Source organism: Diospyros lotus, chromosome 6 (genome assembly GCF_014633365.1).
Source record: "Diospyros lotus cultivar Yz01 chromosome 6, ASM1463336v1, whole genome shotgun sequence".
Lineage (NCBI taxonomy): Eukaryota > Viridiplantae > Streptophyta > Magnoliopsida > Ericales > Ebenaceae > Diospyros > Diospyros lotus.
The window spans coordinates 30,866,582-30,892,179 of NC_068343.1; the positions used below are offsets into that span (position 1 = coordinate 30,866,582).

The 25,598-nt window shown below is 37.0% G+C and overlaps 1 protein-coding gene across 1 annotated transcript; it reads right to left on the reverse strand.

The window, feature by feature from the left end:
• Positions 1–22,514: 22,514 nt before the first annotated feature.
• On the reverse strand, positions 22,515–23,168 carry LOC127804467 (uncharacterized). Its single transcript, XM_052341331.1, has 2 exons — positions 22,857–23,168; positions 22,515–22,661 (listed from the first exon to the last, which is right to left on the reverse strand). Exons 1-2 carry the CDS (start codon positions 23,166–23,168, stop codon positions 22,515–22,517), a joined length of 459 nt encoding a protein of 152 aa, XP_052197291.1.
• Between the last annotated feature and the right edge of the window lie 2,430 nt (positions 23,169–25,598).

A 25,598-nucleotide genomic window follows, 5' to 3' on the forward strand; every position in this document is an offset into this window, starting at 1 on the left:
GCTTACGGTGAGACCTTGTGGCAAGAGCTAGTGGCAAGAGCTAGTGATGAGAGCTTATAGCGAGAGCTTGTGGCAAGACCTAATGGCGAACCTTGTGGCAAGAGCTAGTGGCGAATCCTTGCGGCGAGCATCCTAGTGGTAATCTCCCTTAAGGCGACATCTTTTACGGAAAACTAACTTCACCCGACACCGAGCTCGAGTGGACCCCACCTCACAAATTTTAGTTGTTGTATTTTGGCAACAACACTTTATGTTAAATTAACTCTCGGATGTTGTAATATTGTGGTTATTAAACAATTTGTATGGATTTACTTCCTTGGTAATTACAATATCCCCTTAGGTTTTGATTCGATTTCCCCAAGTGGTTTTGTTTATCATTTGGAGTTTTAAATATATATGTATGTTAGGGATTTTTAAATATGGTACTCGTGGCATTAAGAGACAGTATGCTGGGAAGAGGGAATGATTTAAGGAAAAAAAAATCCTAACATAGTGACACGCCTGGGTAGGGTGGGTTGTTAAAGTTGGTATCAGAGCGAAGCCTAGTTGGAGATTTATGGATTATTGATTTTGAGACCTAGAAAATTCTTGGTTGAGGATGACGTCGCAAAGAGAGACCTAGGTGACAGAATTTATGACTATTATACAATGTGCTAAGTAGGCTTGGGGATTCAAAAGTTTATGAGAAGGGGGAGATGATATATTGGGTGCATACATGGGTGAAGGTAGGTCGTAATTACGAGTGGTATGTTCCTCAATATAGACATATGTTGTGGGGTTGCCTAGAAAATGTGTTCTCGATGAGGGCAAGTTGTGGGATATGTGTTTCCTAGAATTTGCCTTTGGGGGCGAAATTTATTCTGGTTATTGACTTGACCTTTAATTTAGTATGCAGATTGTGATACACCCCCAGCAAATATGAGCAAATAGCTTCAATCTAATTGTCCCAAATCTTGCCTTTGTTAATGTTGATGTTGGTACAGTAGTAGGTATACTCTGGTGCACCTGGGAGTGTGAGTTGGCTTTTAAAATGAGAAGAAGCCAATTGCGAGGATGGAAATGTTATGTAAACTAAGTGTTTGAGTAATCATAGTTAATGATGTGTGTGGTCTTCATGGAAGACAGGTTTAAATGAGTCGTTATGATAAAAAACACGAGTCTTCGATTCCATTATGAAAATTTTTAATTTGGTTGTGGAATAATAAGCTAAGTTGAGAGAGCTGTGCTAGATGTTGCTAATGATCCAACAAGGATTGAAGTTTTTCTTGTAAGGCTTCCATTTAGGATGGTGGTGTGGGGACTAGATCACCCAATATGGAGCAAGTCAATCTGTTGGGAACAACGAAGACCTCATTTGTTTTAACGATGAGATCATTTCCTAGATGGGGGTGAAAGAGGAGAGTGTCATTTAGCTAAGAGAGCATGTGTACTAGACTAGAAAGGTCAAGATTGGGGTACCATAGGTGACATAAGTACCTACATGCTTTAGTTAATGGTATGGTTATGGATTATTGTCTTTTTGGTTATGTGAATAATGGAGATTTTGTGTGAAACAATCTGAACACAATTGGAAGATATGTATTATGTTAATCTTTTATATGCTTGAGAGAAATAGGTGATGACAGATGTGCTAGGAGGTCAAGTCACGGTAAGGGAAATTGCGTACTTAATAGACCTGAATACGTTGGAGATCTAGGACTTGATTTCAAGAATGTGTATAAATTATTAGGCTTTGAATGAGGTGCTAATTAAGATTTAGTATCTTTTACCTCGAATTGATAAATTGTTAACTAGCTGCAAGAGGCTAAGATATTTTCTAAGATTGATGTTTAGTCGAGGGTAAGATAAGGAAACGAGACATTCCTAAGATGACGTTTAAGTCATAATGTGAGGATTTGATGTTGCCTTTTTGGTTTGATCAATGCACCAGCTACGTTATGGATCTCATGAACCATGTATTTAAGTCTTATTTGGACAAATTCATAATTGTGCTCATTTACAATATACTGGTATACATCTCGAATGAGGATGAGCATGAGGAACATTGACGATAATGTTGGGAACTCTTAGGGAGCACCCAGAGCTAGCCTTGGGCCAGGGTTATAGCCCGAGGCCCACAACTGAGAGGGGCCTAAATTTTTTTTTAAGTTTATGTATATATGTGTATAAAAAATTAAAAAAAAAATTAACAATAGAAATTACTCTGCCAGTGGCCGCCCTCTCATGCATCCCAAAAGGAACTCTGCCCAATGCCCATTTTCCCTCTCTTCTTCTTCTTCTGGTTATTTCTCCTTCACTGCCCAACACTCGGTTAAGTTGTTGCTCCTGGTGCTAGCCTCGCCGCCATCCGCCTTTCCTTTAGTCGATTGCCACCGTTGATCGCTCATTCTCAAGTTGCTGTCGCTCTTTCTCTCTCTCTCTCTCTCTATATATATATTCATTACTGTATGTGTGTGTGTGTGTTCTGTCCTCTCTCTCTATATATTCATTACTGGGTGTGTGTTTTGTGTGTATATTCTGTTCTTTATATATATATATTCATTATTGTATGTGTGTGTGTGTTTTGTGTGTATGTTATGTTCTCTCTCTCTATATATATATATTCATTACTGTATGTGCTTATACATCTCTTATCAAACAATTTTTGAGGAAGGGAGAATTAGAACTTGCTTTGTCATTGATTGATTTGATGGAGAATTGCCAGATTGAGCATGATCTGCTCACTTATATCACATTATTCAGTGGCAGTTTGTAGAACTATTAGTTGCACCAATTCAAGCTGGCATCTCGCACATTAAAATGGTAGAACAAGGGAGGGAACTGTTGTTCCATTTGCTACATCAGAAAAGTTTGGTGAAAGAGGGATAGAGAGAAACTAAAAATGGGGGGGAGAGAGAAAAAATTGGCAAGTATATTGAAGACAAAAGCTGAAAAAATAAATTAAAAATAAAATTAAATATTTGAGTAATCCTTTCTCTAAACTGTTCTCTACGAGTAGCATTACTATTTGTTTGGTTTCTGTTTGAATTTGGTTTCTTTTAAGTGTTATTAACCTTAAGCATATAAGAAAATAGTCTTTAAAATTTTATTTTATTTAGTCTACCAATATCAAAACTGGTGCTTGCAAAATTATTCATATCAATAATATGGCATATTGCATTAAGGCCCGTGAACATCTTAAAGTTAATTGCTAATTTGGAATTTTGGCTTTTAATTGAAAATTTTAAATTATGAACACTAGTTATTGAGAATTCACTATTCTTTTATTTACTTGCAGATTTATTAATTTAAGTCATAGGTTTGTTTGAATGCATTGTGAAATTTATGTTTATATTTATTTGAATGCATCATTGAACTTATGTTTATTGTTTATATTTTTTTGTATTATATTTGAATTATTTCAACTTATTCTTCTTTATTATTTGATTCAACAGAAAACTTGATTGGGATTCTTATTCTTTATAATTGGAAGTTTCAAGTGGAAGAAAATATGCTCAAAATCCAAGTTTTATTGTTCTTTGTTAATTAGTTTTATTTTTTTTTTATTGTGTTGTGTTTATTATAAAAATTAAAAAATGTTTCTTAAGAAACAACTTTTCAGAAATCTCAAGAGAAAAAGAAAGAAAAAAGAAAAAGAAATTGCTGAAAGTTTAAGAGGATCTTTGAATAAATATTTGTTAAACAAACCAATGCTTCACTTGAAAATTTAGATGAAGATTTACCAAATGAATGTGAACAACCAATTCAATTGGAAGAATTAGTAGAAAATGAGAATGAAGTGAATGAAGAAATTGGTGATCAAGATAAAAATGAAAATATTGATGAACCTTGCCATGAAAATGAATGTCTCGAAACAAGATTTGATTTGAACATTTATGATCCTCAAGTTTGGGATAATCTTGATGCAAAAATGAGAGATTTACTTGTAGAAAAAGGTCACATAAGAGAAACTAATCTCAAATTCCCCATGGACGAACACAATAGAGATTTTTCTTCAAATTATTATCTTCGTATGTTACCAAATGGGGAAACTAAGAATAAAAAATGGCTAGTGTACTCAAAGGAGTTGGATAAAGTGTTTTGTTTCTGTTGTAAGTTGTTTAAAACAAAGAATTCTAGAAGTCAATTAACTAGTGAAGGAACTAGAGATTGAACACATCTTGGTGAGAAGCTTAAACAACATGAAAGCAGTATTGAACACCTCACTAACTTGAGGTCTTGTATTGAATAGAAAATCAGATTGAAAACAAATCAAACAATTGATACAGAATTACAAGATTTAATTAAGAAAGAAATCAAACAATTGATACAGAATTACAAGATTTAATCAAGAAAGATACACTACACTGGAAAAATGTTATTGTCAGAATCTTTGATATTGTGAAATGTCTTGCTATACATAATTTGACTTTTCGTGGAACAAATGAAAAAATTTATGAAGATGGTAATGGTAACTTTTTAGGCATACTTGAAATAATTGCAGAGTTTGATCTAGTAATTTAACACCATTTTTGACTCATTCAAGATAAGAAGATTCATTATCATTATCTTAGCCATAAAATTCAAAATGAGTTGATAGTTATTTTAGCATCAAATGTTAAACATGCAATCACTGAAAAAATAAAAATGGCTAAATATTTATTAGTGATTCTTGATTGTACTCTTGATACAAGTCACAAAGAACAAATGACTTTAATATTGGGGTGTGTCAATGTTTCAAGTACTCTAATAAATATAGAAGAGTACGTTCTAGAGTTTCTAAATTTGGAAGATACATCTGGATTAGGAATTTTTAATGAATGGCAAAATGTAATTGAGTCTCTTACATTTAATATTGATGATGTGAGGGGATAGGTTATGATAATGGCTATAATATGAAAGGAAAAAATCTAGGTGTATAAAAAAGATTACTTGATAAAAATCCTAGAGCATTTTACATGCCATGTGGTTCTCATTGTCTCAACTTAATAGTTTGTAATATGGCCAACTCATGTGTTAAAGCAAAATCTTTTTTTGGAGCATGTCAATGCATATATACGGTATTCTCTACTTCAACAAAGCAATGGAATGTGTTACTTGATTACATAAATGGTTTGACTTTGAAATCATTGTCAACTACACGTTGGGAAAGTCACATTGAAAGTGTCAAAGCAATAAAATCTCAAGCTTCCCAAATCAGATAAACTTTATTTAAATTAACAGAAATTGCTGAAGATGCCAAATTGAGTAAGGATGCTCAAAGTTTAGCATCAGGAGAGCTTTCAAGTTTTGAATTTATATTAAGTTTGGTTATTTGGCATGACATTTTACATAAAATTAACTTAATTAGTAAAAAGTTACAATCTGAAGACATGCGTCTTGATGCTGCTGTAAGACAATTAGAAGGACTTGTTTTATTTTTTGAAAACTATAGAATAAATGGGTTTATTTCTACCATGATTGATGCTAAAGAAATTTCCCTTGATATGGGAATTGAGCCTGTATTTCCAAAAAAATGTCAAGTTTGTAGAAAAAGGCATTTTGATGAGGTTTCCAATAGTGATAGGGCACAACAATTAGCTGAAGAATCATTTAGAACTTATTATTTTCTTGTTATAGTGGATATTGCTCTTGGTGAATTAAAGAGTTGGTTTGAACAATTGCATTGTTTTGAATCTATTTTTGGGTTCTTATTTGATGCTACAAAGTTGACTTCGTTTCATGATGATGAATTGAAAATTTTTTGTGTGAATCTTGAAAATGCTTTAAAACATGGTGATGTTTCTAATGTTGATGCAAGAGACTTATTTTCAGAATTATAGGTGTTGCAAGTGATGTTACCAAAAGAAGCATATGAAACAAATAAACCATGGACATCCATTAAAATTCTTGAGTTTGTAAAGAGTGTGGATATGTTTCCTAATGTAATGGTTGCTTATATGGTATTATTGACTATACCTGTGACTGTGGTTGTAACGACTCGCTCCCACTTATGGGCGCTACCGGTAAGTAATCGACCGAATTACTCACCCAACAAACCACAACTGAAGGGTTGGACTATGTTTCAACAGGAAAGGCCCTAGGTGGGAATTAGGCTTCGTACTTTCCTTTGCTCCACTCAGGAAACGGTCCCAACTTAAACAAGAAAAACTCAGCGGACCGAGACTCGAAACCTGAGTGAGCTTCACCTCTCTTCAGCTCGCCTCATAGCAAGCCAGAGGTGACCTAGGCATAAAGCTAGCATAACAAACACTTCGCTGAGTATTGGGGATTTATGATAACATACCTCGCTGATTTTTACTCGGTCCGAAACTCGGCTTTTCAAACTAAGCCATATACAATGAACATTCTCATAATCATTTATCACGCTATGACGATTACAACAATTAAATACATTTAACGCTCAACAACACATACATTTACTCACAAAGGTATACATACATAACACTACATGGCTACGTATAAGAGAAGATAAAATACACAGCTCGGGCAACACAGCTAGTTGCCACAACAGCCTCCCAGCACCATCTCTACTTGCGTCTGAACTTGCAACATCTACACATGAGGTAAAACCTCATTAGTCATAAAGACTCAGTAAGGGTGCAATGCATGTAAATATGAATATAATCATGTTTATGTATGACGAATGCATGCAAATGAGGCTAGGCCCACTCATCCTCACAACCCACTAAGGTTTGAGGCATCAACCTATCAGCCCCCACCACACTAGTCCTCCATATGGCCACAGGTCCACTAGATCTCGCATCACGCAAGTGTTAACCACTACATGCAATGCTACATAAAAACATTATCAAACACATTTACCAACTTACAAGGCCACCTTCACATGGGATCGTCCCTTACCTAGCTCGAAGCCTCATCTCTGCCTCGGCACGAATGCCAGCCCGAACTTTGAGCTCTTCTAGGATCACTGTAATACCCCAAGAGCCCAGAGAAGTTAGTATATATCGAGGATAGTGTAAGAAAGAAACAACACCAGCTGGATACCTTTTAAGCTGAATGTTGGCAAAGAACTCCCAAGTTAAGCGTGCTTGACCTGGGGTAATCCAATGATGGGTGACCCCCTGGGAAGTTCGTGTAGGTCCATCAAGGTAAATTGTTTCGATTCTTCCTATCGCTCGATACGGGATGTTACAGTTGGTATCAGAGTCGACCCCCAAGCGGGATGGTGGGGCAAACCTCAGCGAGGAGGCTGAGTCCCGAGGGGGGGTGTAGGCCCCTATGGGGGGTGCGTGTAGACACCTTAGGCAAATCCCACATCGGCCATGCAAGGGGGGAGATCTGGGACCGGTTGTAAGGTCACATGATGAGGACGTCATGTGCTTAAGGGGGGGAGAATGTAATACCCCGAGAGCCCAGAGAAGTTAGTATATATCGAGGATAGTGTAAGAAAGAAACAACACCAGCTGGATACCTTTTGAGCTGAATGTTGGCAAAGAACTCCCAAGTTAAGCGTGCTTGACCTAGGGTAATCCAATGATGGGTGACCCCCCCTAGAAAGTTCGTATAGGCCCATCAGGGTAAGTTGTTTCGGTTCTTCCTATCGCTCGATACGGGATGTTACAATCACCGCCTTCCTGGTCGAACCTAGAGTCAAACACACAAAACCTCAACTCCATTAGCATCTGGCATTCATCCAATGCCCTCAACTACGTCATATACCGCAAAACCACCCAACAACAAAACAACACTAACCACGGCATACATCACCCATCAATAAATTCCAAACAACCCCAACCCAGGATTTAATCCAACAATTAATTACTCTACACAATTCAATACCTCACATAAGGGAAATATTCTGAAAAGAATTAATTTACTTACCTCAGTTAATCAAGAAGAGAAAATTAGCTAATCACCCACATTGGCATTGCCTATTAGACCGCCATAATGCCCTCGGATTCTCATACCGAACCTCCGGCCCACTCCTCGAGCCCCAAATTAATTTTCGGGGCTTTCCCCAATTTTTATGGATTTTTTGGTTATTTTTCCTTATTTTTCTCCTTTATTTCCCTTTCTTTTATTTTCTCTTTTTTTTTTCTTTTATTTTTTTCCTTCTTCCCTGTTTTCTTCTTCCCGCACGGCACTGTTCATCGTCTTCTACCTCGCGCGGCCACACCTGCTCGTTAGCCCAGCCACCTGCTCGCGCCGCTGGCCACCACTGGCGTTGCCTCCGCCAGCCTCCCGCGCTGCCGTCAACAGCCGCCACCATCTCAAGCTTGGCCTCACGCTCAGAGCAGCACCAGCGCACGACCACCACGCTGTCCTCAGCCATCGCTTGCACTCCCTGTTGCCGCTGGACACCGCGACCCTCGTCGACCGCCTCTTCCCATCACCCTCGATCACCACCAGCTGTCGGGTCGTCGCTTGAAGTCGCCGAGTGCTGCCATGCCTGCGCCTGGCTGCTGCAACAGCAGCTTCGCAGCTGCCATGGTCGCACCTCCGGCCAACCCCATTGCTTTCGAGCGCCTCTTCACGCTCTCGCTGACCGCCCCGTGCTCGCTGCATCTGCCATGCCCATCACTACCACTAATCGCGCTGCTACTGATCACTCGGCCATGGCCACCATCGCGACTGCTTCAAGCCGCGGCCATGGCCGAGGCTGCTTGCTTTGGGCTGCCTTCAATCGAACAGCTTCCTCCTTCCCTTTATCTCACTTCGCTCTCACGATCTCTCTCACGCTCGACTCCCTCGCGATCCCTCTTCAACCTCTTTGTTTTTAAATTTCAAATTTTGAAACGTTCACAGCACTCACTCAGACACTCACAATATATATATATATACACATATATAAATATATATTACATATTAACCCCCCTCCAACTCTTATTAATTCCAATTAGGAATTTAATAATATCATTTGAGCCCTTCGATCTGAATTAATTACCCTCAAGCCACTTAAATTCTCAAATTTCTCAAAAATTAATAATCGACTTTACTCGATAAGCAGATTTCATCCCTGCGCCTGCACGGGACCTTTATTCGACCTGAAAACGCTTAAGGATTGCCTTACTCAGAAAATCGAACCACTCCTAGGGTCCTTTCAGCTTCCAGGAGGTCCCTACGACTATTCGGTATTGGCATCTACTCGGGCTTATACATAATTTATTCCAAAAATTATTCCTGGTCGGACCGCTTCCAGTGTCACTATCCTCATCTCGAGACGCTCACCAATCTCTTACCCTCTTCCATAGACATCCAAGTCCCGAGGCACTTCCAGCCGCCAATTCGACAATTTTATTAATTAATTTATCGAGATTGACCCTTGCGCTTTTCGGACCACCCGAGGTCCTGACAAAATAATCCAATTTATTTATTTTTCAATATCATGTAATACCGGGTATTACAGTGGCATCTGCTGAAAGAAGTTTTTCTAAATTAAAATTATTAAAATCTTACTTGCGGACTACTATGACTCAAGATAGGCTAAATGGATTAGCGATATTATGAATTGAAAAGTATATGTTATAAAACATTAAATATGATAGTATAATTGATGATTTTGCATATAAAAGTGTAATAAGAAGACATTTTAAATGATGTTTTGTGGTTGAGATTTCATTGCTATTTTTATTTTGTAGGTACATTTGATGATTGTTTTTGCTTCGATTAATTGTGGAGGATGAAAGAAAGATTAATCAAATCAAGAAATGCTTACGGAGATTCATGAGGAAGCATGTAGACTCAAATATGTAGTTTTCATTTTTTAATGTAATGTTTACAATGCGGGGTATTATTTTTCCTTCGTTTGGGGTTTTTTCCCATTGGATTTTTCCTAAACAAGGTTTTAATGAGCCCCCAAAGTATTATTCCTTATCTTTTGTAAATTTTTATAATTTTAATAAAATTAATTATTTGATATTTTTTATTTAATTTGTATAAAGGGACACACTTGAGAAAATTTGTCTTGGGCCTTAGAAAACCAGGACTGGCTCTAGGAGCACCAATTGTGCGCTAAATTCTTCAAGTGTAACTATTAGCTATTTCGAGTGGAATTTTTGGGAACACATCACGATGGATTTTATGATGAGATTTGCTTGTCAGGTCGTAATAACCATAAAATAAATGATGAGAGCATGAGGCTCCATTGATTGTCATATGCACCATGAGTTTGGGAGTTCAACAAGAATAGGTGTCCTAATCAAATAGGTTCTAGAGAGGATTCAAAGTTTTGGAAAGAGGTTGGTTAAAGCAACACAAGGGACTACGAAGACGATCAGATGCCAAAGTTTGGGGTAGCACCATGGCTGTTATATGTAGACTAGAGTCCAAGTTCCAAAGGACCAGAGCACTGTGATAGGATCCCTGACTGTCTCCAAGTGGTTGGAAGTTTTGGAGATAACCTAACCTAGATATCTGCTATGTTAACTATGACTGTCAAAAGAGAAATGGGAACATGTAATCTTGGTCAAAGAAATAATGGTTGTCTGGCGAAGAGGCAATTAACTAGTGTCACCAAGGTGATAATCTTTTTGAGATTAACAAGCTATTATCGGAGACTCATAAAGTGATTTTATGGAATAGCTGCATCCATGACAGGACTCATGGGGAGAGTCAAGTGAGAATTATTTGCCAGATACGAGGAAAGCTTTCGAGAGCTTAAAGGCAAGTTAACCTTAACACCTATCTTGGCTATGCCAAGTGGGCTCGAAGGATGTGTGGTATATATTGATGCCTTGAAAATAGGCCTGGGGTGCATGTTAAAACATAATGGACGAGTGATAGCATATGAGGCATGCCAATTAAAAAAACACAAAGTGAACTACTCGAAGCAAGACTTGGAGCTAATAGTTATGGTATGTGCTCTTAAGCAATAGAGGCACTGCTTGTACAGTGAGACATTCGATGTGGTCACGAACCATAAAGACCCTTAGGTATGTGTTCTCGTAGAAGAAGCTAAACATGAGGTAGCGATGGTGGATGGAATTCCTCAAGGACTATGACTACACAATTTGTATCACCTGAGGTGTGGCAATGAGGAGCCTGACACTTTAAGTAAGAGTATGCCTACTGTTGTGACTGGGTGGACGACCCGTGAGTGGCAGTTATTGGAGGCTTTTGACTTACTGACTGTGAGTTTAGTGCTAAAGGGATCGTCCGTTCTTACTGCTGGCCTCGCAGTTTAGCTAGATCCGGTGAACGAAATATAGGAGGCATATGTAGGTGACAAAGGTATACATCTGTGAGTAGATGAGCATGGCTAGCCCAAGAGTCTCGACTTTGAGATGCGATATGGAATTCTCAGGTTTCGAGAAAGGATATATGTGCCTGATTTTTGAGAATCAAGGCAAAAGATTCTAGATGAAGTCCACAAGACTGGATATACAGTGCACCCGGGAGCCACGAAGATGTATCAAGATCTTCGGGAAAGTGTGAACATGTCACAAATGGACTTATGCGACCCCTAGACATCCCTAAATGGAAATGGGAACATGTCACAAATGGACTTCGTGACAGGATTTCCAAAGAATCAAATGAATGAAGATGCGAGTTGGGTCATAATAAACTGACTCATGAAATCAGTACACTCATTGCCTAATGGAAAAGTAGGCACGAAAGTTTACAAAATAGTACATAAGAGAGATAATCGAGCTCTATAACAAACCGACGAGTATAATCTTGGGCCGAAACCCAAGGTTCACAATGAAATTCAGGTAGAGACAATTGAGCTAAATGGTATTTTGACCTATCTAGAGTCACCCGAACGAATCTTGGATCCTCACAACCAAGTTTTAAGGAATAAAGTAATTCCTTTGGTAAAGATTTAGTAGAGAAATCACACAGAAGAGAAAGCGACATGGGAACTTGAGGACACAATTAAGAAGAAATACCCCCAGTTGTCTGAGGAAGTGGAGGTAAAATAGAGAATTTTCTGAAATTGTTACTAAAGATCTTACAAATAAAGAGATAATTATGGATAATCTACTCCCAGAGTAAATTTGTGGAATGGCTTAGACTATTTTGGGATATGTGTGACCACCTGTGGAGAGCTACAACAGGAAATTATGTGAAAAACATATCATACCTTGTAAGCATTGGATGTGTGGTAAATGCAAATTTGTATAATTAATAAGATTAAAGACAATATGAGATTGAGGTATTCAAGTGATGATATTATTAACAGTTGAGGATAATATCTATCGACTTGAGGAAGAAGCCAATGGCATGTTTTAGGATTATTTAAAATGAGGTAATGAGCTTTGTCTTCCTTTAGTTATTTGATCCGTTAAATGTAAATTTCGAGGATGAAATTCCTTTAAGAAGGGGTGGATGTAATACCCGAAAATTTCTTAAGGACTTAAGTGTAATTTTTATGAGCTTAAGTGTAATTTTTATTAGGGCGTAAGTGAAATTTTTCAAAATTATTAAGGGTAAGTGTAAATTCCCAAAGTTGTGGGATCAAGAAAAAAATCTAGAAACTTGAGGACTTGATGGCTAAGGGCCAAAGTGTAAGAGAATAAAAGAAGAGTGGCTGGATTGCAAAATTGAAGTGTGAACACTGCAAAATTGATAACCACAAGGCAACCACCGGCCATCAGCATCCAATCACCGATCAGAGAGAGGAGATAGGCCATCATAGCCTTAGAGATAAGCTTAAGGTCGTGGGAAGACTTGATCGGTCGGTCATTCAGCCGAAAACAACTATAAATAACAAAAGTTGGGTTGAGGGTTTTATCAAAAAATCAATCGGGTAATTCGAGTGTTCGGGGAAACATTGAGGGTTTTTAATAAGGGGATCTTGTTCTCCAAGTTGTGGAGATCATTTCTGAAGAATTTGGTGAGTTTTCATGTTGATTTGAAGGTGATTCAAAGCTTGGCCAAAAGATCGAGCTTCGCTGGAGCTTGGCATTAAATAGCCAAATCAAGGGTGTTTGGCCGGTTGTTTCAAGCCAATAGGTATGTCATCATGTTCGGAAGATTGAGTAAGCCAAGTAGGAAGAATAAAATCAGAGAAAACAAGCTAAAACCAGTCACCAGCTGGAAAGGAAAGGCCAGAGAAGATGATTGGAATTGGGTACGTGAAGGTATGCGCCAGACGCTTAGATGTGGGTGCGTGGGTAGCGCGTGGAGGTGAGGAAACATGGAAAAATAAGGGAAAAATGGATAAAAAATTATGAAAAATTATGAAAACATAGGAAATTTAGTTTTATTATTTTTCAAAAAATTTGGCCAGGGAATTATCCGAGCACACGTTTTAAGGTTAGGACACTCATACCGATGAAGCTTGAGTAGCTAAATCAAGGTGAGTGGTTCACAAGAAAACTTTATATGTGATATTATTTGCTTAAGTGGGCATGAAGTTACGAGGATTTCGCCAAGTTTATGTTGATGTTGTGCATCTTATCATACATATGCATAATCATTTCATATTGTCTCGATAAATGTGATTTTTCATTTGGCATATTGTATCTGTGTCATTCATGTTGGTCAGGATGGGGTAGGATGTTGCCTTAGTAGGTTGATCTGCATCTCCCCAAGGGTGATTACCGGAATGACCATAAGGGTATCTCGTGCCGTGTGTGTTTGTCGGGGTAACTGCCTTAGTTTCCGTGCCAGGGCTAGATGCTATCAAGGCTACTATAGGGTGTCGGTTGATTTTTATGCCCATGCATCATACATTCAAGAAAACCGTTTTAAACCCTTATTTAGAAGTTTATCTTTTAATTTGAATTTTTGTCCCTGGGATATTCAGCGTTCCAGGTGAGATGAGCAAAAGAAAAGGGAATGAGATTGATGAAATATGATTGTGTTGGTAGTCGTGTAATAAGTCCTATGCCTGTGCTAGGACAAGCATGTTCTAGTAAAACTTAGTCGGATCCAAAACATGAACTCTAAACAAATTATGAAAAATCATTTGGGCGTGGGCGTAACCCTTCATAGCGACGCGCTACACTGCCCGCATGTAGTGTCAAGTGAGCTAGGGCCACTGCATCAGCGCACGGATGTAGTGACAAATGAGCAAGGGTTTTCGCATTTGCTTAGACGGATGTGGGTAAAGAAGCTAGTCCAAAACCAAAATCAAAATAAAAAACAAAATCAAATTCAAAATTAAGGCCAAAAATAAAATCATAGATTAAGGATTGGGTCATGCAACATAGGAACATTAACAGGCAAAGCTATGGAAGTGGTAAATGTGATGATTAGGAGAAAAATTAATATTATGTGCCTTCAAGAGACAAGATGGGTAGGGAAAAAAGCAAAAACTTTATCAGAAACTGGATATAAAATATGGTACACAGGAAATGATCGAGCGGAAAATGGAGTGGGGATTATTGTGGATAAAAGGTTAGTAGATGAGGTAGTGGATGTAAAGAGAATAGGGGATATGATTATTATGGTAAAGGTTAGTCTAGGAAGAATGACTATGAATATCTTTAGTACATATGCACCACAAGCGTGGTTAGGTGATGAGATAAAAGCAAAATTCTAGGAGGACCTAGAGGGACTCATACAAATGATACCAAGAGGAGAGAAAGTGATTACAGGATGTGACTTAAATGGGCACGTGGGTAGAGACGAAAATGGCTATAGAGAGGTACATGGAGGGTATGGATTTGGGAAAATTAATAATGAGGGTAAGTCTATTCTTGATTTTGCTATGGCATATGGGCTCATCATAACCAATACTAGGTTCAAAAAATGGGATGAACACTTAATCACATATAAAAATATCACATCAAGCACCCAAATAGATTACTTCCTCATGAGACAAGAGGATCGGTTATGCTGTAGGGCTTGTAAGGTGATACCGGGAGAGTGTTTAACTACTCAACATAGACTTCTAGTACTTGACGTCCAAATAAGAAATTGGAAGAGAAAAAATCACATAAAACAAAATCCAAGAATCAGGTGGTGGGATTTAAAATGGGAGAAACAACTAATCTTTAAAGAAAAATTAAGGGGTAGAAGGGAATGGAATGGAGAAGGATAGACAAACCAAATGTGGAAAGAAATGGCTAACGCCCTGAGAAGCACGACAAAGGTAGTCCTTGGAGAGACAAATGGTAGAGCCCCTAACCTTAAGGAGTCTTGGTTGTGGAATGAAGAGGTATAATTGAAAATTAAAAATAAGAAAACTTGCTATAAGGCTGTATATCAATGCAATAATGAAGAAAATCAAAAAAATTATAAGGAAGCAAAAAAGGCAGCAAAAAGAGCTATTAGTGAAGCAAGGTCAAAAGCATATGAGAATCTATATAAACAACTTGATACAAAAGATGGAGAAAGGGATATATATATAAATTAGCTAAAGCAAGAGAAAGAAAAATACGGGATTTAAATAAAGTGAAATGCATAAAAGATGAAATTTAAAATATATTAGTGAATGAAGTAGCGATTAAGGAGAGATGGAAGGATTATTTCACAAAATTATTCAATGATGGTGGCAACACAAGAGTTAGGTTGGGACATCTTAGTAACTCCGAAGGGAACGTGAGCTATACATTTTATCGGCGCATAAGTTCAAATGAAATAAGGCAAGTATTAAAAAAGATGAAAAATCATAAGGCGGTGGGACCAGATAATATACCAACAGAAACATGGAAATGCATGGGAGAAGAGGGCATCTCCTGGCTAACACAATTATTTAACGCGATCCTTAAATAAAAAAAGATGTCAAATGAGTGGAGGAAGAGTACTTTGATGGTTAACACTTTTGAAAACCCTCAAAAATGGGGAGATTGATGTTTTACACTTGTGATTAGTTTTGATGATGGAAAACATCATTTGGTTTTGTTGGTTTTGATCCCCAAGTCATGAGTCAAGTTTATGGTTTTCAACAAAAATCAATTTCAAATACCTATGTGAAAATGAAAACCAAATGATCTATAATTTTTTCTAAGTTTGGAAGATTAGTACATTATAAGAAGACATATATGAAAATGTTTTCATTTTGAAAAACTATTTCCCGATATTTCAATAGCTAACATTCATTGGTATTAAAATGATTTTTAACGAATTTTTCAAGAAATAGAAAGTGTATATCTTAGAGGTGGTAAAATAGCAAAATCCTAAGTTTGTACTAAAACTCAAATTTTACTTTTTTATTATTATGAATTTTGATTTTCTAGATATTTTTATTGAATCCAAATGGGGGGTACTTTCTTATTTACATTTATGTGTTAAAGTAAATAGAAGGTAAAATATAAATAAAAAAAATGTGGACATTTACTTAAACTAAAGTAGTGAATTTTTATCTTGGCAAACTGTCAACAGTTTGTTTCAAGATGTCGACAGCTTTTATGAAAATGTCGACAGTTTAATAGAAACTGTCGACAGTTTCAAACCTTGCTCTCTGTATCTAAATGTCGACAGCTCCTGCATCAAAAATGTCGACAATTTTTATATACTGTCGACAGTTATTCATCAAATGTTGATAGTTTATGCCCTAGACAGCTTCCAACGGCTAGATTCTCCACTGTTCAAGTCTCCAACAGCTATATTTTTGAATGGGCTTGAGATGCTCTATAAATAGTGATCAAATGGATGAATCAAGACAACCAAGAGGATTGATTTGAAGCTTACAAGTGTTCATTTTTTCAAGAGCTTAATTGTTTCATTTATGCTTCATTTTTCTCTCTAAAGGCTTTGATTATCATTTGTATTATTTTGTTCAAGCCTTGTATTTATATTGAGAGTCTTGTAACTAAGAGTGTCTACTCTTAGATCCTCTCTTTTGTATTATTCTTTGTTTTCCTAGCAATAGTGCTAGAGGACTTGCTTGTTGAAGCAAAGGGGTTGTATTTCCTAACAAGATAGCTAGAAGGCTTGCTTGTTTAAGCAAGATGTTGTAATCTCCTAGCTCGCTGCTAGAGAGCATATCCAAAGATATAGGAGGTTTTAGTGAATTGATTGAGAAATCCTTAGTGAGGAGCTAAGGTAGTGGATTAGGCTTAGTTTAAGCCGAACCACTATATATCGTTGTGTCTCTTATTTGCTTGTGCTCTTTGTTTCATTTATTGTTTCAAGCATTTCATTAATCCTCACTTTCACTAAAATCTCTTTTTTCATCACAAGGATTTTCAAGTTCAATCAAATTTTTAAAACAACCCAATTCACCCCCCTCTTTGTGTTGGTGCCATTGCTATTCAAATCTAACATACTTTGGTTCCTATATACAAGAACAAATGAGATGTTCAAAACTGTGAAAATTACAGAGGAATTAAGTTAATGAGCTATACCATGAAACTCTAAGTGAGAGTAATAGAGCAGAGGCTCAGAAAAGAAACAAAGGTCTCAAAAAATCAGTTTGGTTTCATGCCTGATAGGTCAACAATGGAAGCTATATACCTACTGAAGCGCCTAATAGAAAGGTATCGGGATCATCAGAAGGACCTACATATGGTGTTTATAGATCTAGAAAAGGCCTATGATAGGGTCCCTATAGAAGTATTATGGAGGGTTTTAGAAAAGAAAGGAGTTAGAATAGCCTATATACAAGCCTTTAAGGACATGTATCACAGTGTAGAGACAAGGGTCAGAATATGCGGAGGGGATACTGAACCGTTTACAATTACAATAGGACTGCATTAAGGTTCTGCACTAAGTCCATACTTATTTGCTCTAGTAATTGATGAACTCACTAAAAATATTCAGACAAAGGTGACATGGTGTATGCTATTTGCAGATGACATAGTGTTGGTGGATGAAACAAAAGAAGGAGTGAACACTAAGCTTGAGTTGTGAAGAAACAATTTAGAATCAAAGGGATTTAAATTAAGTAGAAAGAAAACAGAATATATGGAATGTAAATTTAGTAAGAATGCAAAAGTGGATGATGTTATAATAAAATTGGAAGACCAAATCTTATAAAGAAAAAATATTTTCGATATTTGGGATCAGTGATTCAAAAAGATGGAGAAATTCATGAGGATGTCGCACATAGAATTAAGGCAGGTTGGCTAAAATGGAGAAATGCATCGGGGGTGTTATGTGATGGTAAAATCCCATTAAAACTGAAAGAAAAATTCTATAGGACAACTATAAGACCAGTCTTGCTGTATAGCTCATAATGTTGGGCAGTCAAATACCAGCATGAGCAAAAGACGAGTGCAGCGAAGATGAGGAGGTTAAGATGGATGTGAGGCCATACAAGAAAGGATAAAATTAGAAATGAAGTTATTCGTAATATGGTAGGAGTAGTGCCAATCGAGGAGAATATGAGAGAGACTAGACTGAGATGATTTGGTTATGTAAGAAGGAGACCAAGAGACACTCCTGTGAGGAAAGTTGATGAAATGGAACAATTAGTCAAAAAAAGAGGTAGATGCAGGCCCAAGAAGACTTTGGGAGAGACATTAAAGTTTGATATGAAGTGTATGGATCTAAATGAAGATATGTCAGAAGACAGAAATACATGGAAGTCTAGAATTCATGTAGCCGACCCCACATAATGGGATAAATGTTGGATATGTTGTTGTTGTTGTAAATTGACTGTCGGATGTTGTAATATTGTGGTTATTAAATGATTTGTATGGATTTACTTCCTTGGTAATTACAATATCCCCTTAGGTTTCTATTCGGCTTCCGCAAGTGGTTAGTTTATCATTCCTCAATTTATCATTTGGAGTGTTAAATATATATGTATGTTAGGGATTTTTAAATATGGTATTCGTGGTATTAAGAGACAGTATTGTGGGAAAACATAATGATTTAAGGGAAAAAAATCCCAGCATTGTGACACACATAGGAAGGGCGAGTTGTTACACCAGGCCTTCTATTTGCGGCACCATGCTCCGATGCACACTTTGGTGTAGGACAACATGTCGTGACATAGCCTTCTCGAAAGTCATCCTGTACAACACACTTCTCATGAAGTAAAATATGTCTTGACATGCAATTTTTCCCTAATCCATGCTTAACCCACTTTGTTAAATCACTTTTCGTGCATGGCCAAGGAGATCGTGACACATGCCTAGCTACCTATCCTCATCCCCTCACTTTAGGGGGGTATAAATATGGGGTTTATTCCCCTCATTGAAGGGAATTAATCCTAAAACCCAAACCAAGCACACGTTTGGTTCCCTTAAACATATTTATCCTTTTACATGCTTCTTCAACATGCTTTTGTCTTAAGCATTTGAGGGCCTACATGGTATATCTCTCTTTGTGTAATACTCGAGAATTTTATAAAATCATATGTTTGAGGAAATAAGATATTCTCCAAAGCATTATGAAAGTCCTATGGTAAAAGTGCATTTTTTTGAACTAGGTTAAAAATGCAATTTTCGAAAGGTCTAGGGCAAGAGTGTAATATTTGAAGTTGACCGATCAAGGTGGGAAAGCACAAAGGCTCAAAGTATAATAGTATAAAGCTTCGGGCAAAGTTATAATTGTTGAAAACCCTAACGGGATCACTAAAGAAACAAATCGACTAAACAGACCGTTGAAAGTCATGATGAGGTTCACAAATTAAGGCACATAGGTGGCAGGCCATGTGGCAGAAAACTATTGGCCATTTGAAGTCATGATGAAGGCCCTATAATGACCTCGAAGGTGGCATAATGGGATTGGCCGAAAAACTCTATTAATAGGCCTAAAGTTTAACCCAAATTGAGAGGGTTAGAAGTAAGGAATAAGATCTTGAGAGTGAGAGGAAAAATCTGAAAAAAGAAAGAGTGAAATCGGTGAAAAAACAAAGGAGAAACAAGTCTCATAAAAAATTTAAAGTTTTGTTCTGAATCTGGGCTGAAATTGCCAAAAAAAGCAAGGTAAGCTCGATTCAAGCTTATAATCAAGTAGAGGGGAGAAAGAGGAAGCCATAGGAACAGATGGGGGTTGAATTGGATCTAAAATGAGTGAGAAAATAGTAAAAAAAATGAGAGATTGTTGCTAGTGCATGCACACTCGTCAGTTTTGCTTGCTCGTGCAAGTGCTTGGCTCGTCTTCCCAGGGCGCATGCGGGCGGGTAGCTCCTTCTTTCCCTCTGTAATTTTTTAAAAAATTAAAGAAATTATTTAAAATAAGGTTATGCAAAAATATTTGGTATTTGATTTACAAAAATTCGTATTTACTATAGAAAACCCAATCCCCCTTATTGTGAATAGTACATCTGAAAGGTAAACAATAATGTGAGTGGTTCCTGCATGTGTCTTGCTTCATCTTAATCATCTTTGGTTCCATTTGGGTGTGGTTTGTGACTTGCATATCATGATTTTCCTTTACCGAGCATATTACTTTCTTTTATCATAGATCACAACATTTTTGTGACTAGTTGGTGGGTTATCATATGTGATCATGCCTATGCAATGAGGCTGGGGAGTTGGACATGATAACTGGCAGGGATGATGATGACAAAAGGAGATTCCATGGCATACTGCATATTGCATATGTGCGCATGAAATCCTTTTTTTGAATCACTCACTGAGATGTTTTGTATCTCATATCGACATATTCAAACATGCTAGGTATCTCGGAGACAACCAAGAGAAAAGGAAAAGCGATGGCCGAAGTTTAGTTTAATTTTCTATAAAACATGTACTATCGATTTTGTATGGAAAGAACTGTAGTGAAACTTTGGATTTTTCTATCTATTTCTAAATTAGACGTTGTATAAAGCGACTACTACTATGGGTTTATTTTGAGACTTGTGTATCGCAGTCATATAAATAAGGGTTACGGTAAGGCTTGGGTTTATTTTTATTCTATTAAGGGTTGTGTGTTGTAATTACTATGTATATATGTCAAATGATGCACTGTGGACGTTGTATAAGGAAACTGTCATAATAGGGTTTATTTGTTAGATTCTTGGGGACGTATGTTATAATTGTACTTGTATCAAGACTACATAGTGGAAATCCTTGTTATATAACTTTTAGTTAGCTTCTAGGTTCGATTCTTCACTTCCGTCGATAAGGATTTTCATAACGCCCGTGTGTAATATTAGCTTGTATTTAGTATCGTCATATATTTGAAAAATAGGGCGTTACACTTTGTGCCTCACTTTGGGAGGGGGTATAAATATGGGGTTTATTCCCCTTATTGAAGGAAATTAATCCTAAAACCCAAACCATACACAAATGTTTTCTTACTTTAATCATATTTATCCTGACATGCTTCTTTAACATCCTTTTGACTTAAGCATTTAAGGGTCTGCATGGTATAACTCTCTTTATGCCTTGTAATTGAGTTTTAGTCTTGCAAAGTACTCCCTTTCTTCCGAGACTTTATCTCGGACGAAAATATCCTTCTCCTAGACAAATAATACAACCATCTCAACGAGAAAGAAACTCATCTCTCACAAATACTAGAGGTGTCTCACATGACGCTTACCTCTTTAAGGCTTTGGAGCTGCTTATTCAATATCTAAAGCCATATTGCACCTTGCAATGGTTTCTCGGGAATCATCCTCTCACACTCACAACGTTGATCTTCTAGTGCTACACTCATGCTCTACTCAACTAATTCACTAACAATCCCCTACTCAACCCTAATTAATCACAAGTTTTTATTTGAAACTTTAAAATGTTTCATAATGTTACAAAACATAACAATGTTCACTCAATTAACCATTTTTCAATTTCAACGCAACTACCACCTTGTGGTGAAACTTTTTACATGACTCATGTATCAATTTAGACTACTCATTCTCTTACTTGTTGTGTCTTGATGATTTGTAATTTTTGTTTTTGTTATTAAATTCCCATTCTAACCATATTAATATTTTATAAATTAAAATTTATACTTTCTAAAATATTACGTAACATTTTCTTGAGGGGGCATTTGTTAAAATGAATAAGATAAGAGGTATCAAGATAAGGTTGTAATGCTTTTCAGACCAAGATATAGAATGGTCAAGATAAGACTATGAAGTATTCCAAGATTTCTATCAGATTATTTGTTAAATTTTTTGGAATCCACTAATATTTATACTTTTTCTTTCTATGTGTTGTTAATGCATATGAAAAATATCAAGTTAAGAGTTTTTTTTACCAAAATATCCCTATTACCAAATTCATTCAAAATTGTTTGTTAACATCAACAAGAAATTTATGATTAAAATAGTATTTTATGATTAATACGATTTGTTAAAAAAATAAAAGAAATTAAAATAATATTTTCTTTTCTAAATTCATGTTCAAAAACAAATTAAAAAGAGTTGAAAAGTAAAAAAAGAGTTTGAAGTGTCCATACCGAGTACGAAAAGCAGTCTTCAAAATATCTTCGTCCCTTACCCAAATCTGGTGATAGCCCAACCTCAAGTCAATCTTCGAGAAGACTGAAGCTCCTTGCAACTGGTCCAGTAAATCATCCACACGAGGGAAATGATACTTATTCTCTAAAGTTACCTGATTCAGTTGTCGATAATCGATACACAACCTTAGTGATCCATCATTCCTCCGCATGAATAAGACTAGTGCACCCCAAGGTGAAATGCTAGGCCGAATGAACCCTTTATCTATTAACTCTTGCAACTGCATTTTCAATTCCTTTAACTCATTCAGAACCATTCTGTATGGAGCTTTAGAGATAGGTTGAGTCTCGGGTACCAAGTCGATCGAGAAGTCAATCTCCCATCAAGGTGGTAAGCCTGGCAAGCCCTCCGGAAAAACATCGGGAAACTCGCACACTACAGGTATCTCTGCAATCCTTACCTTATAATCCTCACTTGTCACCATAAAAGCCAAGTACGCTTCGCAGTTAAGTCGTACCAACTCTTCAGCCTTCATAATCGAAATCATAGAGGTGGAACTAATGGGCTTAATCCCCTGATACATAATGGTAGGCTACTGAGGTAGCTCAAAATAAATAATCTTTTATCAACAATCAACCTTGGCGTAGTGTCAAAATAGCCAATCCATACCCAGGATAAGATCAAAATCTCTAATATCCGACACCATCAAATCTCCCGGACAGACCCTGTCACCCACCATAATCTCACAATTCCTAAGGACTTCGCTACCCAATAGAACCAAACCTCCCGGAGTAGCCACCGCTAGATGATATGGTAAAGAAGTCTTAGGAATGGGAACATGACACACCATATGTGGAGCAATGAATGAATGGGTGGATCCTGTATCAAATAGCACACGTACATCCATACCACACAGAGAAAGAATACCTTGCACTATCTCATTACCCTTCTCAGCATCTGCAATAAGGGTAAACACTTGCCCTGGCATTTGAAGTCTGTTAGAAACTGGTAGAGGCTGCACGTGTGGAAATGCCATCTGTAGAGCTACTCCTCTCAGTACAGGTGGTCTCTGATTAGGTCTAGGTCCCTGCCCACCAAATCCTTGTCCCCCAAATCGAGGCTGGAATGCTCGTGGGCAGTTGTCTGCACGATGCCCTTTCTGGCCGCATCGAAAACAGGTCACATCCGCATCCCTAGCTACTTTCACTAACCCTTAGCGCTGTGGGCAATCCTTGCGCTGATGTCCTGGCTGTCCACACACATAGCATACACCACCCCCAAATCGACAAACTCTTCCATGCCTCTTCTCGCAAATACCACATGACTGTGGCCTTGCTGCACCCTTAGTTGACTGTGCATCCCATGATATTTTGATAATGACTATATGAAAATCAATCTCTAAATCTTTATGAGTAAATATTTATGGATAAGTTTGTGAAAAACAATCTTTAAATCTCCTTGAAGCAAAGTTATGAAAATTTATATAGGAGAAATGTTGAAGTGTTGTTGAGTATGTTTAGATTCAAAATAAATATATTTTTAATAATCTCAACTTGCTTTCAAAAGAATCAAAATGAGGATTTGTTAAGTTTTCAATGTTTTCAAAAGGATAGTCCACTATGTGGTTTAATGCTGTTGACTATGCCTAAATATAGTCGCCTATGTTATAAGGATAGTCGATTATGCTTGTTCAGTCTGTCGACTATATATGGTATATGTCAACTATTTTTGGATCTGTCAACTATCATGTGAGGATAGTCAACTATGGCTTTTCATCTGTCGACTATTTTTGTTCATAAAATTCAAAATCCTCTTCATATTTTTACATCTGTCGATTATGTTTATGTGTCTGTCGACTATGAAAAATTTATGTTATAAGATAGTCGACTATGCCTTCTTGTCTGTCGATTATGTCTTGTTTTACTTGTAAAAATAGTCAATTATGCATTTTTTTTCTGTCGACTATATCTTTTGTAGAAAGCTTCCAACGGCTAGTTTTTCAAACTCCAACGGTCACAAACGACTACATTTCTCTTCAATCTTTTGGGAAGCCAATAAATACAACTCAAGGATGATCAAGAGAGGACAAATGGATGGAAAGGAAATGATTTGAGCTTACATCGTATACACATTTGTATTTATATTGACTGTGCTTTAATTTTCTCTCTTTAAGGCTTTGATCTTCACTTGTAATTATTTACTTCAAGCCTTGTATCATTTTTTAGAGATATTGTAACTAAGAGATTCATCTCTTAGATTATCTCTAATTATACACTTCTTGTATTTCCTAACTTGTGTAACTAGAGGGCCTACTTGGTTTAAGTAGGAGGTTGTATTTCCTAGCTTGTATAGCTAGAGGGCCTACTTGTGTAAGTATGAGGTTTTAATGAATTGGTTCAAAATCCTTAGTGGGAGTTAAGGTAGTGGATTAGGCTTGGTTTAAGCCGAACCACTATAAATCCTTTGTGTAATTTATTCTTCTTACTTTACATTTGTCATTTCATATGTTCTATGTTTTAAATCACTAAAACCTCAATTGGATCAAAAAGTTTTCAAGTTCTATCAAGATTTTTTAAAATATTCAATTCACCCCCCTCTTGGTGTGTGCCACAGCACCTCTCAGTCTATCAATTCACTCATTTAGTCTTGGGTGATATGCATGGGTCGTATTTATGAACAAGAAAACCTGAGCCAAGAGAAAGAAAAAGGAATCAAAGCTTGCAAGAGGTGTTTGGGCCAAATAGGGCGCAGTCAGTCGACAGATTGACAGAACCCCACAATACTCGACTCCCCTGCTTCTTTCATGCGAAACCTAGGCAAGATGGTTCAAACTCTTACCTAATCTTTAACCCAACAAAACACATAATTCCCAAGCAAGATTGAGAGAACAAATCTCCTTAGAAGCGTTAAGGAAGAGAATAAACGAAGAAAAGCAAGTAATTTACAAACACGTAGGAGTTTACTTTAAAAACAAAGGGTTTGGCAAAAACCCCTTTCAACAACCAACCTCTAGGTTTTGAACCATGAATAGGATTTAGAACTTGCCTTGGATTCCTTGTTTAACACTTTCTAGCTTTTCTTGATCCTCAACACCTATTGTAAGCTCTCTTACATGAAGATTTTCAACTCTTTTTTAGCTACAAAATAGGGAAAAACAGAGTTCTAGGTTAAAGAAAGGCTAGGAAATGAATTCCTTATCTTGAAACCCTTCTTTAAGATCCTTAATTGCTGCTAGAAGAAGAGAATGGAAAAGAGAAGAAACCCTAGTGGCTGGGAAGTGTCTCCTGAAACTCTTTACCGTCTCACCACTCTCTCATTCTTCAACCTTCTCCTATTTATACTTTTCTCAATTTATTTTAATTTAATTGCTATATTTCCAATCCACTTAAGACCCCTTAATCCTCTCTTTTTATCCCTTAATTCTCCTTTAATTAGTGGCCCTCTTATCTCATTTCCAACATTCCAA

Bases quoted from the DNA above. Each gene is read 5' to 3' on its own strand.
- LOC127804467 (XM_052341331.1), bottom strand. From the start codon at position 23,168: ATGGCATTTCCACACGTGCAGCCTCTACCAGTTTCTAACAGACTTCAA. The intron at 22,662-22,856 runs GTCTGTCCGGGA...TCGATTATGAAG, and splicing joins AGATTATGGTGGGTGACAGG to GCTGAAGAGTTGGTACGACT.